General features: G+C 37.1%; 1 protein-coding gene across 3 annotated transcripts in view; it reads right to left on the bottom strand.

Annotated features, from left to right (window-relative positions):
- ARHGAP32 (Rho GTPase activating protein 32) overlaps positions 1 to 18221 on the bottom strand; it is a 197383-nt gene that overhangs the window by 33368 nt on the left and 145794 nt on the right. For all 3 annotated transcript variants that reach the window (XM_029957580.1, XM_029957581.1, XM_029957582.1), the window contains one exon: positions 14456 to 14605. In XM_029957580.1, coding sequence (XP_029813440.1) covers positions 14456 to 14605 — 150 coding nt within the window. The remainder of the gene's footprint in view (positions 1 to 14455; positions 14606 to 18221) is intronic.

Raw genomic sequence — 18221 nt, 5'->3', positions numbered from 1 at the left:
CACAGAAATCTATTAAAACAAAAGCTCTGTCACTGTATTGAGAGGAAACTGGTCTTACAGAGATGAAGTTTTATGAAAAGGCAAGCAGGAAACAAGGGTAGAAATGAGATTCTAACTTAGACAGTCCAATTAAGTAAAAAGCCGATTTTTAACAAAGGCAAAATACTGCTTAGAACCGTCACAGTTTGCACTTACGTTACAAATTTCACAACTCTAGGCCAACTCAGGTCTCTCTCACCTCTTTTGCCACACAAACCAGCGATTTTGTAAGTCCCTCAATTTCCTGATAAAGAAAAACCAAATTCTTCTCCCTGGATTCTCTTCCTACTACCACCTTCTTTTAGAAAATTCTTGGCTGTTGTTGAAAACGAGGCTGAATTTTCACTTTTTTTTTTACATTACATAATTTTTTATTAAATAATTTCTGAAATCATTAAATATCATTTTATTTACATCTATATAATTTGCATACACATTGAATAATTAAAAGAACTCATGTTTTTTTTAAAAAACAGATTTTTATTTATTTATTTTTTTAAATACTTCATTGAAAAATTGGTTTCCATATAACACCCAGTGCTCTTCCCCACAAGGGCCCTCCTCCTACACCACCACCTCTTTCCCCCAACCCCCTTCCCCTTAAGCCCTCGGTTCTTTTCAGTATTCAATAGTCTCTCAACCTTTGCATCCCCCTCTCTCCCCAACTCTCTTTCCCTCTTCCCCTCCCCATGGTCCTCCATTAGGTTTCTCCTGTTAGACTTATGAGTGTAAATATATGGTATCTGTCCTTCTCCGCGTGACTTATTTCACTTAGCATGACACCCTCGAGGTCCATCCACTTTGCTACAAATGGCCATATTTCACTCTTTCTCATTGCCATGTAATACTCCATTGTGTATATATACCACATCTTCTTGATCCATCCATCAGGTGATGGACATTTAGGCTCTTTCCATGATTTGGCTATTGTTCACAGTGCTGCTATGAACAATGGAGTACATGTGCCCCTATGCATCAGCACTTCTGTATCCCTTGGGTAAATCCCTAGCGGTGTTTTTGCAGGGTCATAGGGGAGTTCTATTGATAGTTTTTGAGAAAAATCCATACTGTTTTCCAGAGCTGCTGTACCAGTTTACATTCCCACCAACAGTGTAGGAGGGTGCCCGTATCTCCACACCCTCGCCAGCATCTATAGTCTCTTGCTTTGTTCATTTTAGCCACTCTGTCGTGAGGTGGTATCTCAGTGTAGTTTTGATTTGTGTTTCCCTGATGATGAGTGATGTTGAGCATTGTTTCATGTGCCTGTAGGCCATCTGGATGTCCTCTTTGGAGAAGTGTCTGTTTATGTCTTCTGCCCATTTCTTCACTGGGTTATTTGTTTTTTGGGTGTGGAGTTTGGTGAGTTCTTGTAGATTTTGAATACTAGCCCTTTATCTGATATGTCATTTGCAACTATCTTTTCCCATTCCATCGGTTGCCTATTGGTGTTCATGATTGTTTTCTTTGCAGTGCAGAAGCTTTTAATCCTGATGAGGTCCCAATAGTTCATTTTTGCTTTCATTTTCCTTGCCTTTGGGGGTGTGTCAAGTAGGAAATTGCTGCGGTGGAAGTCAAAAAGGTTGTTTCCTTTCTCCTCGAGGGTTTTGATGGTTTCCTGTATCACATTCAGGTCCCTCAGCCATTTTGAGTTTATTTTTATGTATGGTGGAAGAAAGTGGTCTAGTTTCATTCTTCTGAATGTTGCTGTCCAGTTCTCCCAGCAGTACCTGCTAAAGAGGCAGTCTTTTTTCCATCGGATACTCTTTTCCTGCTGTCAAAAGTAATTGGCTGTACATTTATGCATCCAGTTCTGGGTTCTCTATTCTATTCCATTGGTCTATGTGTCTGTTTTTGTGCCAATGCCATACTGTCTTGATGATGACAGCTTTGCAGTAGAGGCTAAAGTCTGGGATTGTGATGCCTCCTCTTTTGGTTTTCTTCAATATTAGCTTGGCTATTTGGGGTCTTTTGTGGTTGCATACGAATTTGAGGATAGCTTGTTCTAGCTTTGAGAAGAATGCTGGTGTAATTTTGATGTCGATTGCATTGAATGTGTAGATTGCTTTGGGTAGTAATGCATTTTCACAATGTTTATCCTTCGGATCCATGAACATGGAATCTTTTCCCATTTCTTGGTGTCTTCTTCAACCTCTTTCATAAGTTTTCTATAGTTTTCATCATATAGGTCTTTTACATCCTTGGTTAGGTTTTCTCCTAGGTATTTTACGGTTTTTCGTGCAATTGTGAACAGGATCAGTTTCTTGATTTCTCTTTCCGCTGGTTCACTATTGGTGTATAGGAATGCAACTGATTTCTGTACATTGATATTTTACCCTGCAACTTCACTGAATTCATGGATCAGTTCTAGAAAGCTTCTGGTGGAGTCCATTGGGTTTTCCATGTAGAGTATCATGTCATCTGTGAAAAGACAAAGTCTGAATTCTTCTTTGCCAATTCTTGTGCCTTTTATTTCCTCTTGTTGTCTGATTGCTGATGCTAGGACTTCCAGCACTATGTTAAACAACAGTGGTGAGAGTGGACACACCTCTCATGTTCCTGATCTCAGGGAGAAAGCTTTCAGTTTTTCCCCATTGAGGATGATATTAACTGTGGGTTTTTCATACACTGGTTTTATAAAGTTTAGATAAGTTCCATCTATCCTGACTTTCTCAAGAGCTTTTATTAAGAAAGGGTGTTGTATTTTGTCAAATGCTATTTCTGCATCTATCGACAGGATCATATGATTTTTAGCTTTTCTTTTGTTGATGTGATGTATCACAATGATGGATTTGCGAACATTGAACCAGCCCTATAACCCAGGAATGAATCCCACTTGATCATGATGGATAATTCTTTTTATATGCTGTTGAAATGGATTTGCCAGTATCTTGCTGAGTATTTTTGCATCTGTATTCATTAAGGATATTGGTCTGTAGTTCTCTTTTTTTGCTGGGTCTCTGTCTGGTTTGGGTATCAAGGTGATGCTGGCTTCGTAGAATGAGTTTGGAAGTTTTCCTTCTATTTCTTTTTTTGGAATAGTTTGAGAAGAATAGGTGTTTGCTTTGCTTTAAATGTCTGGTACAATTCCCCTGGGAAGCCAACTGGGAGGATTTTGATAACGGATTCAATTTCTTCACTGGTTATTGGTCTATTCATGCGGTCTCACTCTTCCTGTTTTGGTAGTGCATGTGCATTTAGGAATTTGTCCATTTCTTCTAGGTTGTTCAGTTTGTTGGCATATGATTTTTCATAGTAATCTCTAATGACTGCTTGTATTTCTAAGGGATTGGTTGTAATAGATCCTTTTTCATTCATGATTTTGTCTATCTGGGTGCTCTCTCTTTTCTTTCTGAGGAGCCTGGCTAGAGGTTTATCGATTTTGTTTATTTTTTCAAAAAACCAACTCTTGATTTCATTGATTTGCTCAACTCTTTTTTTTGGATTCTATATTGTCGATTTCTGCTATGATCTTTATTATTTCTTTTCTTCTGCTGGGTTTGGGGTGCTCTTGCTGATCCCCTTCTTGTTCCAGTAGGTGTATTGTTATGTTTTGAATTTACACCCTTTCTAGTTTGTTGAAATAGGCCTGTATTGCAATATACTTTCCTCTTAGGACTGCCTTTGCTGTGTCCCAGAGAGTTTGGATTTTTGTATTTTCGTTTTCATTTGTTTCCATATATTTTTTACTTTCTTCTCTAATTGGCTGATTAGCCCAATCATTCTTTAGTAGGGTGTTTTTAACCTCCACATTTTTGGAGCTTTTCCAAATTTTTCCTGTGGTTAATTTCAAGTTTCATAGCATTGTGATCTGAAAGTGCATGGTATGATCTCAGTTTGTTTATATTTATGGAGAGCTGCTTTATTCCCCAGCATGTGATCTATCTTGGAGAATGTGCCATGTGCACTCAAGAAGAAGGTGAATTTCCTAACTTCAGGATGCAGAGTTCTAAATATATCTATCAATTCCATTTGTTCCAATATGTAGTTCAGGTCCATTGTTTCTTTAGTGATTTTCTGTCTGGTTGTTCTATCCATTGCTGTCAGTGGAGTATTAAAGTCCCCTGCAATAAGCACATTCTAATCACTAAGATTGTTTCTTTCTGTGATTAATTGTTTTATGTATTTTGGCAGTCCAGAATTTGGTGCATATAAGTTTATAATTGTTAGCTCTTCCTGATGGAGAGACCCTGTAATTTATTATATAATGTCCTTCTTCATCTCTTGTTACTGCCTTTACTTTTAAGTCCAGTTTGTCTGATATAAGTATGGCTACTTCAGCTTTCTTTTGGCTTCCAGTCGCATGATAGATATTTCTCCTTCCCTTTACTTTCAATCTGAAGGTATCTTCAGGTCTAAGGTGAATCTCTTGTAGACAGCAAATATATGGAGTTTGTTTTTTTATTCAATCTGCTACCCTGTGTTGTTTGCTTGGAGCATTCAGCCCATTTACATTGTGTTATTATTGAAAAAGGTGGGTTTAGAGTCATTGTGTTCTCCGTAGAATTCATGTTTATAGTGGTGTCTCTGGCACCTTGTATTCTTTGCAAGTTTTCCCTCATAGAGTCCCTCTTAGGATTTCCTGTAGGGCTGGTTTGGTGGTCATGAATTCTCTCAATTTTTGTTTATTTGGGAAAACCTTTATCTCTCCTTCTATTTTGAATGACAGCCTTGCTGGATAAAGGATTCTTGGCTGCATGTTTTTTCTGCTCATCACATTGAAGATTTCCTGACATTCCTTCCTGGCCTGCCACGTTTCATTAGATAGGTCTGTAACTACTCTGATAGGTTTCCCTTTGTATGTGAAGGCCCTTTTCTCCCTAGCTGCTTTCAGAATTCTCTCTTTATCTTTATATTTTGTCAGTTTTACTATGGTATGTCATGCCAAAGGTTGATTCAAATATCATCTTAAGGGGGTTCTTTGTGCCTCTTGAATTTGAATGTCTATTTCTTTCCCCAGATTTGGGATATTCTCAGTTATACTTCAGTCTAGTATCCCTTCAGGACCTATCTCTCTTTCTTCCTCTTCAGGAATTCCTATGATAAGGATGTTGTTCCATTTGATTGTATCACTCAGGTCTTGATTTCTCCTTTCCTGCTCCTAGATCAATTTCTCTCTTTTTTTTCGGTTTCCTCTTTTGCTATAACTATGTCTTCTATTTCACCTTTCTTCTCTCTGCCTCTTCAATATTTGAGGTGGCCGCCTCCATTTCACTTCATTTATAGCCATTTTAAACTCATCACATCTATTTTCAAAGTCCCTAGTCATTCCTCAGTGGCTTCTCTGATGCTTTTTTCAACCTCAGTGATGAATTTTATGACAAGTTTTTAAAATTCGTGTTCAGTTATTTTGTTTAGATCTGTTTTGAGCAGTTGTGTGGCTGTGACTTCTTCCTGGAGATTCTCCAGGGGAGAGTTCTTTCGTTTTGTCTTTTTGGCTAGTTTTCTGTCTCTTGTCAGTTTTTAAAAGCTCGTTGTGCACTGTGCACCCGTTAGTACTGCTCTGTTAAAGGAGGCTTATTGACTGTCCAGGGCCTGTCATTTCAGGAAATATTCTTTTAATGGTGTCTCTCAGTTTCTCAGTTTGTTGTGCCTTTGATTATTTTATTTCCCTACTCAGTGATATTTGGGACTTGCCGTCATGCACTCTTTGGCTTATTTCTTAGGGTAGCCCTGAAAAGGAAAACAGACAGACAAACACACAGGGAACCGAAGCATGCAAACACACAGAGAAATCAAAAAATCAAATTAAAAGGGGAAAAGGGAGAGGAAAGAAGAAAAGAAGTGAAGAAAAAAATAAAGGGGGTAAAAACAACAAAGGATAATGGACAGACTAAAAGTGTATAACCAGTTGAGGGGAAAGAGAAGGATGAGATAAGGGAGACTATCTGGATGGCAAGAGGAATTAAGAAAAAAAAAAGAGGGAGAAAGGAAAAAGGATAATTGGGAGTAAAAATTTTTAAAAAAACTTAAAAAAGTAAAAAAGGTACAAAAAAGTACAAAAAAAAAAAAAGACTGTAGCCCCCGTCCCTCTAGGATAGGCGTATTTTGGGTATGTAGGTCTCTGGGGCTGCTCTTGAAGGCTCAGCCTTGGTGGTTGCAGAAGCTTCGCTGGAACTAAGCCATGCAGGCCACACTAATGATTTCGATCTCCTTGTGCCACAGCTGAGCCAAGCTGTATTTTCCAGGCCCACCTCATTTCAAAATCATAGTCCATGTACTTTTATGCTACCACAGATGAGATGTACTTGATTTGGAGGCTGGCTACTTAGCTGGGATCTCATAGGGGGAGTGAGCAGTTTCTCTTGGCGCAAGACAGGATTTGCGCTGCTGCTGTCTGAGGCAAGGTGCACTGCAAGAGGCAAAGTGCGTGCCCCCACAGAGGACACCACCAACTCCCAGCCAGGATGGTGTAGGAGGAGGGAGCAGTTTCTCTTGGCGCCGGCTGGGATTCGCGGTACTGCTGCCTGAGGCATGGGCGCTGCTGGAAATGAGATGCGTGCTCCCGCAGCTGAAGCCGAAGCGCCCCGCCCCCTCTGCCGCCACCAACTCCCTGCCGGGATCGCATAGGGGTGGGAGTATTTTTTCCCCTGTTGGGATCCGGATTCACGCAGCCAATTCTGGAGGCAATATGCGCTGTGGAAATGAGGCGTGTGCTCTGCTCCTGCAGCCGAGGCCAAAGTGTGCGCCCCCAGGGCCAGGGATCACACAAGGGTTGAGGCTGTTTTTTCACTTGTGCCACCTGGGTTCTGGACTCGGGCTGCCCAGCGGTTATATATGGTGTGAGAGTTTTTCTCCTCGTGTGGGCTTAAACGGTCTTTATTTCTTCTCTAGAGACAGTACTATGTGCGTGTTCAATTTCTCTTTCTCTTCCCTTTGTCTCTCAGGGGCTCCGCGTGCTTGCCCTGCGCTGGGCTGGGGCTCCCACCTCCCCTGCCATTTTCAGTCTGGCCCATTTTCCAATCTCCCCAGTTCGCACTCACTCAGGCATCTTTGGGGTCATCTTCTTTCTGGAGTCTCTATTTTCTCCTTCCACTCTTGCAGATGAGAGTAATGTCCTTCTTAGCTCCACAGATGGGGTGGGCGAAGTTTACAGAATTCCCTTCCTCTCCACCATCTTGACTCCTACCCCGAATTTTCACTGTTAAGCAAGCCTTTGAATATTCTCAAGGAGAGCTAGCTGCACTATGTTCTAGGTGCTCAAAGAACAATGTCATTTCAAAATATTATTCGCTTGTTTATACAACTATTGCCCTTTACTAGTCAAGCTTTTAAAGAGCAAAAACCATGTTTAATCCATCTTTGTATATTCAAAATCTGTCTTGAAAAAATTACAATATTAGTAAATGAATTAATTTGTGAGTGCCCTTGTGAGTCTGACAAAGTCATACAATCGAGTCAGCAGAGCAGGGACATCTTGGTTTTCATAAGAAACTGTATTCATTTTCAACTGTATGTTTTCTATATCTAAAAATGTTCACAAATCTTAGTAACAAGAAAAATATCTTTATGACTGGAATTATAGTACTATTACTGTTCGGCCAATGATAACCTCAATTCTTTAGGTTTCTATCCTTACAAACTAGAAGTAAAATAAAATAAACTGGGACCTTGAAATTTTCTACCATCTACTTCCAAGGAAATACATGTAGAGATTATTGGGATAATTAATATGATTAAAGAAAGGAAGGAAATCAAAGCTGTAATTTCTTTTTCTTAAAAGATGCTTCTCATCATGTATCCTCCAAATTAGCATGCTAACTGACCCAGGTACTCAAAGCCCTTCAGAACACAGGGTTTTATTTGTGTATTATCAAGCTCTCTTAGATTGCACTGTAGAATTTTTGTAAAAATAAGCTACCATGTATTCAAAAGTAGAGATTACTTTCTTGGGACTCTTAAATCCATGTCCTATTAGATTTGTATTTGCTCCAATTCTCCGAAACAAGTAGGCAAACTTTGAAAATACAGGGAATTAGAAGTCTTTCCCCAATAATATGGCTAAGGCCCACAGACATCATGGAAAACATCTGAACTGTTTAACATTTGATGTTCCTTAGGCAAAAAGACTGAGTGTCCACAAAACAATCACATGGTAGGGCTTCATAAATAAAATTACATAACTGAACAGTGCTATTACTTAGAATTTTTAAAGAGACAAATGAGAAAGTTATTTAAAATAGTAAAATGAAAGAGAAACGCATTAACTTTCATTTTAAAGAAGACAGTAGAAACTGAAGAACAGTGTCTGAAGATAAAAAGAGAAAAGATCTGGTTTTTCTTTTCACTAACATATAAGAAAGCCATATGGGAACCCACTACATTATTAGAATAAATACTAGTTTAAAACAGGCATCTTATTAACCATCTTTTCCCCAAATACCATCTGACAAACCAGCAAAGTGCACATTAAACAATGACCCAGATCAAACATAGCATTAGAAAACCTCCACACTGGTTTTTCCAAAAAGGGACAAGACTTTAAGAATTATTCCCACACTCTCTAGTAACATTCTTCTGATCCATGTTTATTTAGTATTTTTAATAGTTTTGATGTCATCATGACAATATGATGAGAAGTACATGTCTAAATTAAAACTGATGACATTTAAGATTAGAATCATAGCTAACAAGTATGTGATAAGTAAGTAGGAAACGGATTGGTCTTTGATTTTTCTTGACAGTTGTGGTTTCATTTCTGTTCTCTTCTCTTCATTCACTCACTGACTCATTCATTCATCAACCATTTATTACAACCCTTCTATATGTCAGGCATCATGCATGCATTCTGTGATATAGATGAAAGAGTCAAGTTCCACTCTCTGGGTGGTGGCTTCTAGGCCAGGAGTATACTGGCACAGTATTACTTGTTAGAATGTGGATCATGATTTTTGTTACGAAAGTGTGATTATCAAAAGAAATACTTTCAGGTGCTATTTGGACTTGTTATTTTCCCCCCAGTGTGCTCTGATTATAAAATCTCTGTATATTTACAATAGGTTTCTTTTTTTTTTTTTAAACATCTTGGCTCAGAGACACCTGGTGGCTCAGTAGGTTAAGTGTCTGACTCTTAATTTGGGTTCAGGTCATTGATCTCACGATTTGTGAGATTGAGCCCAGCTTGAGTTCAGGCTCTGTGCTGATTCTCTCCATCTCTCTGCCTCTCCCCCACCCCCCAACCCCCACTCAAAGAAATAAATAACTGTTAAACAAAAAAAGACTCTTCCTCAAACACAGAAATTTGCTCAGGCAAGAGCTTCCTCACCTTGAGTTTTAACATTTTTGTATTTTGTACCAACTCTAATTTTTTTTTTGTAGAAAACTAAGTTTTCTACTCACTTTTTTTTTTTTTGCAATTTCATTTCAAATCTCATTTTAAGGATTTGGTTTCAAGTGTGTGCAGCAAATAAAACAAATCCTGTAAAAAATCCATGACATCTGAAAACTCTTTGTTCCACTAGAATAAATTTATCCTAGTTAAGGAATGTATGAACACTCTAGTCATTAAATCTGTTATTTTTCAGGAAGAAATGATATATTGGCATTTGTCTTCTACTATCATACTTACTAAGAATGGAAAGAAACACCCCTGAAACTTCCAAGTGCAACTAAAATGTGCTGAATTGATGTGTGAAGCTAAAGACCATGGCAGAATAAACCAGTGAACATTCCCTCATATTAATATCACATCCAAGCAGGTTGAACAAAATGAGACACAAAAGAAATAAAAATTAAAAAGAGATACATAAAGAAAAAAGAAACTAACAAAAATCATTTGACTCTATAATTAAGGATGCCTATATAAATGACAAATTATCCAAAAAAAACCAGATTAAAAATAAATCAGTTCTTCAGATAACTGTGATGTATAATCTTTAAGCAACTCAATTACAAGCATTATGGTTTGTGGTAGCTGAAATGCTGTAAGATCATTCTGAGTGAATCCTGGCATCAGGGATCACTGAAAGATTTTTTTAAATGCTTTGTCAGGTTCATATGATTTCTTAACATTTTGTATGGAAACACGTCAGGTTTGTCACTTTTTCCAACAGGGAGGTGCTCAAAAGTTCAGAAAGTGTTAACAAGATAATCTTTCTATAAAGTTAATTATTCAGTAGGAATACAATTCAGAGAATGAGTCACTTAGCAACACAGTACTCCAAAATCAGCTTTCTTATTAGAAAATCTAGTACAAAATATATTTTATATAGAATAAGGACATTATTTTAAAGTAAATATGAGGAAACATATTTACAGAATATGTTTCTGTGAAACAGTAAACTACAACAGAATAAATATGAGGAAGAATGATCATAAACATTATAGATTATACCTATTTAGCCATCCATATTTATATCTCATGTCTTCTCACAATTATGTATACACTATGTATCATTTTTCCTTGTGATTATAGACTTGAAAATACTATATATTATATATTTAATTCTATGTTTTAACTTAGACTTAAAAATAATCTTTCCCTCTATACTAACACACACATAACTGTAGTTATAGGCTATATACAGTATATATGAAGTCTCAAAACCTTAAAAAGCTTTTTTTTAATTTTTATTTTTGAGTGAGAGAGAGTGAGTGGGGGAGGGACAGATAGAGACAGAGAAAGAGATGGAGAGAGAGAGAAAGAGAGAGAGAGAGAGAGAGAGAGAGAGAATGAATCTGAAGCAGGCTCCAGGCTCTGAGCTGTCAGCACAGAGCCCAACATGGAGCTTGAACTCATGAACCTGGAGATTATGACCTGAGCCGAAGTCGCATGCTTAACTGAATGAGCTACACGGGCATCCCTCAAATCTTAAAAAGCTTTAATTCCTCCACATTTATTAAATCAGAGACAAACTAATAAACTATTTTACCACTAACCATTTTCTTTCCTAAAAATTTTAGTTAATAAATTTCAAATGTTGCCCTTTTCCTGTTAGCTCTTATTTGAATATTCAAATGAATATCCTTCATATAGATACTTATTTTTCATATTCCACTATCCCTGATCAAACAGGAAATAACTTTAACTACAATGTATCTTACCTCAGTCTTCAAGGTTTTTATATTTTACCAAGTTACAATTACATTCTAATGTTACAAATTAATTTTTGCTTCTCTAATAATTTGAATATAGACTTTTCTCTGAACAGGCCTTTACCAGAGTTTTCTCTTCTCAGATTATTAATTTCATTTCTAATACTCTTCAAATGCTTTTTTCTACTTTTTTAATTGAAAAAAGGACAACTAAGAGAAAAGTGACAAAGATATTCATATCTACGTCTAATACTCTACCATAATTATATTCAATTTTGCATATCACCTAAATATCCATACTTTCAAAAAGGTATATATATAACATTTTTCAAATTTCTATGTTATATTCAAATTACAATTTTTTTTTAATTTTTTAAAATTTTTATTATTTTGGGGTGAGAGAGGGAGACAGAGAGCAAGCAGGAGAGGGGCAGAGAAAGAGGGAGACACAGAATTGGAAGCAGTGTCCAGGCTCTATGCTGACAGAGGCTGATGAGGGGCTCAAACTCAAAGATTGGCATGAGCTGAAGTCGGCCACTTGACTGATTGAGCCACCCAGGTGCCCCTCAAGTTACAATTTCAATTGCCTCATAATTTATAGTACAATTTCCCTAAAAGTTAAGGATTCAAATTTTTGCTCTTATATCTAATGCTATAATGAATATTTTTGTTCCTATTGAAATGCAACTTTAGTATAAATCCCTAAAGAAAATTGCTACATAAAAGGAGCACCATAAAGTCTCTTGCTATAAAGTGCCAAAAAAGTAGTAATTCAGAGTTACTTGAAACAATTTTTCCTTATTGGTAAAAATCGCTGCTATTTTTAATAACACTGAATATCATATTTTAGAAAAACAGCTGTGATATTAATAATGTTTACCAATATAAAATGACATATCAAAATACACAAAGGTCCGTTTTCATGATTATGGATAAACATAAACAATTTTTTTATACTTTAGATGCCATCTATCTTCCCTGTAAAAATTATATGCTTTATCTTTTCTCAGTTCTCCTACTCAGGGGCTTAATTTTCTCACAAATCTCAATGATATTTTCATATGCTTTACTAGAAGCATTTTGTCATATCCAAAAACAGATTATTTTCTCTGTCTGAGGTATCTTTCCTTTGCATTTGTTACTTTCATTATATAAAAATTTGATATTTGAGACTACCCCTTCCTTTATGTTCTTTTTTAACCTGATAAGCTTTAGCCCTCTTTAATTGCAAAAAGAAATTGCTTCATATTAGCATTTCTGTGAGTTTAAGATAGCTCTTTTTTTTTTTAAAACATTTATTTATTATTGAGAAACAGAGAGAGACAGAGCATGAGCATGGGACAGGCAGAGAGAGGGGGAGACACAGAATCCAGAGCAGGCTCCAGGCTCTGAGCTATCAGCACAGAGCCCGACATGGGGCTCGAACTCACAAACCATGAGATTATGACCTGAGCCAAAGCCGGACGCTCAGTAGACTGAGCCACTCAGGAGCCCCTGATAATTAGCTCTTTTATACACATGGAATTTCAGTGTCCTAAAGTATGAATTTTTTTCAAAATTGCTATTTCATATTCGCCCCCCCTTTCTATAAATATACACATATATATTTAATTAGTAACCCCACCCCGTGACCTGGTTTTAAGACCATACAGAGTGGATTCTTATCTATAGTAAGAACTACTTATGAACATTCCAAGCTGCTTCATCCACATCTCATTCTCTATTCTAGTAACATTCTATTTTTGAATATTGTTTTAATGTGTGGTAAAGGTAGATGCCTCCTATTCTATCACTGATTTTTTTCAGTGCTGCTTGATATTCCTGTTGGTTTATTGTCCATGTGTATTCTGACTAGTTAAAATAATAATCCTCAGGTTATCTGTTTTTTCAGAAACTGCAGTATGTTGACAATAGTTTGGGAATAGCACCTGTATAAAATAATATTTAAGGGGCGCCTGGGTGGCTCAGTCAGTTAAACGTCTGACTTCAGCCTAGGTAGTGATCTCAGGGCTTGTGGATTCGAGCCCTGTGTCAGGCTCTATGCTGACAGCTCAGAGCCTAGAGCCTGTTTCTGATTCTGTCTCCCTCTCTCTCTGCCCCTCCCCCACTTGTGCTCTGTATCTTTCTCTCAAAAATAAATAAAAGTGTTAAAAAAATAAAAATAAAATAATATTTTACCTTCTTCCTCAAGAAACATGGTACAGTTTGCATTAAATTCATATTATGAATATACTATTATTCTCTTTTTTGAAGGTTTATCTTTGAGAGAGAGAATGTTGTGTGTGTGTACACACGAGGCAAGGGAAGAGAGAGAGGGGGTCAGAGAATCTGAAGCAGGCTCTGTGCTGACAGCAGAGAGCCAGACGCGGGACTTCAACTCATGAACTGTGAGATCATGACCCGGACACTTAACCAATGAAGCCACTCAGATGCCCCAATACACTGCTATTCTTTAAGCTGAGTAAGGCCTTAATTTGAACTTGACGTTTATTGGTCTTAACACTAGTTTTCACTAGTGGCCTTTTTAAAAGGTGTAATGGGCATTTCCCATCAGTATTCAGAATTTCACAAATTATTTCTGGTACTAATCAACATGACACGTAGATACTTCTTTAACACTGTAGTATCTCTAAAGGTGATGGTAGAGGAAAGCACCATTTAAAAAAATTTTCAACTTGTTCGTTTCTTCCTATCCATTCATCCCCTCCATCTATTCAGCCAATCACTGAAGTCTTGAATCAGAGTTTAATTTAGAAGGAAACTTAGGGGCTCCTGGGTGGCTCAGTTGGTTAAGCAGCTGACTCTTAGTTTTGGCTCAGGTCGTGGTCTCATGGTTCATGAGTTCAAGCCCCATATCAGGCTCCATGCACCTGCTTGTGCTTCTTTCTCTCCTTCCTCTCTCTGCCCCTCCTCTGCTTGCTCTGTCTCTCTCAAAAGAAAAATAAATAAACTTAAGAAAAATTTAAAAAAATAAAAAAATTAATTTTCAGCTACACAAGCGGAAGACTGGTTTGGTATTTTATAGTCTCAAGACTTTGACTTTTTTTTTCAAGATAGAAATTAAATAAATTAACTTACAAAAACGTGAGAGGAAACACTGGCCAAGAAAGCTATCTGGAAAAATATAAAAATAACGCAGACTAACAGTGCTGTTGTACCCTTCGTGTAAGCGGACCCATCATACGCATCTCTGAGGCCAAAGTGCACGCAGACCTTCTCTATTCTCAGCTATCTCAGAATTCAAAGTACCTGAAAAAGTTTGATACATCCTGCAGAGCTTAAATGGAATAAACAGTGCTTGCTTAATTGCTTCAGAACTGATTACAGAAAAGCAACACGGAGAGGTCACATGCTGAAACTATGAGGTTATACGTTTTGTTTTTACCTTCAAATCCTGAATTCAGAAGATGCTCCCCCAGGTCACAACCAAACACCCTCTCTTTCAAGATCCCCCGCTGCTTCAGCTTCTGTTTTGTGGGACGAGACTTCATGAATGTGCGCAGGAAAGTGATGAGCTTCCCGTGCTTTTTAGACACTGAAAAATAATATTAAAAAGGAAATGCCTTAGTTGTGGCAAGTGGTTACGTTTTTACTTAGTCTGAAAAACAGCAGAGCTCTCAGCTGACTGCAAAATAATCTGCACACTATATTCTGTAGAGAAGTTTCAGTAGAAGTTTAGGCAACAGTTACATTATAAACGGCATAATTTTACACCTTCTCATCAATTTGTGATCTTACTCAATGCGACTGTCAATACATGTAAGTATTATAATCTGTGACCTATAAACCAAGCATGGTAAATAGACCATCTTCCCAATGCGTATACCCAATGATGCTGCAGGATTACAGTTAGGACCTGAGTTGTACTCGGATATAATGCTGTGGAAATCTTTATAATAAGACCTACAATATGTAAATGTGGTTCGCATTTCTAGTCTATTTCTAAAATGTTTTACTTGATGGTTAGAATTTTTAAGATATTTATAATCTGGAAAGTAAAGCAAAAAAGAAATAATTTCTTCTTTCTCATTTTATACAGAGGACAATGCCATTATGATTTAGAACACAGCTGTCACTCTAATGGCTATATAAAACACATACATGTAAAAAACATGAAGTCTTCTATTAACATCCATCTACAGTATACTAAATATATCATCTTAATTCCTTTTAGGCTAAGGTGAGTAATAAGTAGATTAATAAGCAGTAAAGTATTTCCACCAATTGACATAGAAAGACAACAGCAAAAAAATTGAAAGCAAGCAAATCCCCAGAAAAATGAGTTCTGAAAAGGGCAGCCTACAGGAAAATCTACTCTAAAAGTCAACATACCTCAACTATCATAAGCTCAGAGATTAGTTGTGGGATAGAAGACTAATAAGCCATATGGCCTCAATCCTCCTACTCAGTTTACAGATGATTACTGGGAGTCTTACTGAATCCTACTATGTATAGATTCTTGAGTGAATCCAAATCTTAAATCCCCTGAACTGATGAAGCCTCCTGTAGGAATTCTGTGCACAGAGTGAACACGTGGCCTGGGGACCACAAGATGGCCTTAGATGGGTTTCTACAGATTGAATCAGCCACTTGTCTTCCATGTCTTTCCATTTTATGAGAAATACTATTTACAGACATGACCATCTTTTCCATGAACTGTGCAAGGGTGATCAACTACAGTGGTGTGCCTGTAACTTAGAAGTTTCCTGGAACATGAGACTTTTAGTGTTAAAACGAGATCCTAGGCAAACTGGAACAAGGTTTAAACTGTACAACCTTAGATTGTACAGATTAAATGGGAAAGTTATTTTTTTGGTATCAGTTATTTAAAATTTGATTAGAATTGTCAGAATAATTTTGATGCTACCTCTTCTGACATGTCCTGAAACTCTGGGTAAATTATAACCTCTCTTGTATCCTAGATTCCTTGCTGTAAAATTAAATGATACACTCTCTTACCTGCAAGTGAGACATTTATAGCATTCTTGGGCAACATCAGAAGTATGTCACACATTATCATAATATTACTGTATTAAAAAAGTCACTGGACTAGTAGGAGTTCTACTCTCCTCTAGTTGTTAGCACATAGTTGTTATGAATCTTTGTTAAAGAGTGGCCAGCAAACCATTTCTATTCTTCTCCAACATTTTGTACATAAACTTTAAAATAATTATGACAAGACTTATCTAAAACTACAAATGAGTTTGGTTTGCAATAATTTAGCATCAGATGTATTTTATGTATTTTCATGTATTTTTCATGTATAATGATAAAATTCTACAGTATTCACTATTACTACCTGGAAGCAGGGTTTTCTAATTTTCCTTATGAAAAGATAAACTCCATATAAATCTCCAGTTAGAAATATTATAAGGTATTTTACACTTTTTGCTGCTCTTGTAGAATAATACAATCAATTATGGCTTTAACTGGTAATTACTGGTATGTTAGAAAATGGTTACTTTATGTATAGTTCAAATCTGATCATTTTCTATACTCTCAACAATTAAAAAAATTTTTTAGTGTTCATTTATTGTTGAGAGAGAGAGAGAGACAGAGACAGAGAGAGAGACAGAGAGAGTGTGAGCAGGGAAGGGACAAGAGAGAAGGAGACACAGAATCTGAAGCAGGCTCCAGGCTCTAGTGTCAGCGCAGAGCCCGACACGGGGCTTGAACTCACGAACTGTGAGATCATGACCTGACCCAAAGTCAGCTGCTCAACCAGCTGAGCCACCCAGGCACCGTCAACAGTTTTAAGAGGATTGTAATCTATCCTTTTGGATTTCATTGATATATCGTTGCATCAAAGCAAATATGATCATTTTTCTGATAGAAATAAGTTTTTATTTCTGTTTCAGATTTTAATAATTGGCCAGAACATCCAAGATACATGTTAACAGAGGGCATTCTTATTTTGATAACATATCTGATGAAAATCTCAGATTCCAAGAATGTTTCACAGGAATGGGAATTAAACTATAAGTATGGTTCATTCAGCAACAAGTACCTAAATGCCCACTATATCTTAGGAACTGTTCTAAGTCCTGAGATTCAGTGGGGGAACAACTCAGGTAAGCTCCTTGTTGTCACAGAGCTTACTCAGGGGAGAAAGACAATGAACAATTAAATACAAATACCAACACGGTAAACATTTATTTTATAGGAGTAAGTGCTAGCAATTACACAAGTGTTTATATTTACTAACCATTCATTTCTCACAGAACCCTGTAATAAGACTATTATTATGCCTATTTTCAGATAAAGAAACAAAGACACAGAGTGCTAAGTAACATGTCTAAGGTCATAGAACCAGGATTCAAAATCAGGTGGCCTGGCTCAAAACACAAGCTCTAAGCCACTATGTGATACCGCCTAAATTAAGATACCCAAGTAATTTCAGACTGCTTTTAACTGCTCATAAGGAAATGGAGTCAAGTAACAATGGCAAGAGAAAAGAAAATGCACTGGATAGGGCAGTCGGGGAAGGTGTGAAGAAGTCACATCTGATCTGTAAGGCACTGGGTGTAGAGGGCAAGGAAGACAGTATGGTCTGAGATGAGGACGAAGAGGTATGCCAAGATGAGGTACTAGAGGCCATGATATCACGTGTGGAATGTATGCAATGAGGACACATTGAACAGCTTAAACATTTTAGAAAAGTTACTTTAAAAATAACACAATATGCATATTAAGAACACAAACATGCACTAATAGGGAATCGGTTGAATTAATTATAATACATCTGCACACAGAATTATTGCTTGGCTTTTTTATTTTAAAGGTGACACCACCTCACACCTGTCAGAATGGCTAAAATTAACAACTCAGGAAACAACAGCTGTTGGTAAGGATGCAAAGAAAGGGAACCTCCTTACACTGCTGGTGGGAATGCAAACGAGTACAGCCACTCTGGAAAACAGCATGGAGGTGCCTCAGAAAGTTCAAAATAGGACTACCCTATAAATTCAGCAATTCCACTACTAGGTATTTATCCAAAGGATACAAAAATGCTGATTAGAAGGGACACATGCACCCCAATGTTTACAGCAGCACTACCAACAATAGCCAAACTATGGAAAGAGCCCAAATGTCTGTCAGCTGATGAATGAATAAAGAGGATGTGGTGTGTGTATACACACACACACACACAC

Source organism: Suricata suricatta, chromosome 11, assembly GCF_006229205.1.
Source record: "Suricata suricatta isolate VVHF042 chromosome 11, meerkat_22Aug2017_6uvM2_HiC, whole genome shotgun sequence".
Lineage (NCBI taxonomy): Eukaryota > Metazoa > Chordata > Mammalia > Carnivora > Herpestidae > Suricata > Suricata suricatta.
This window is presented reverse-complemented; position numbering and strand designations above follow the sequence as displayed.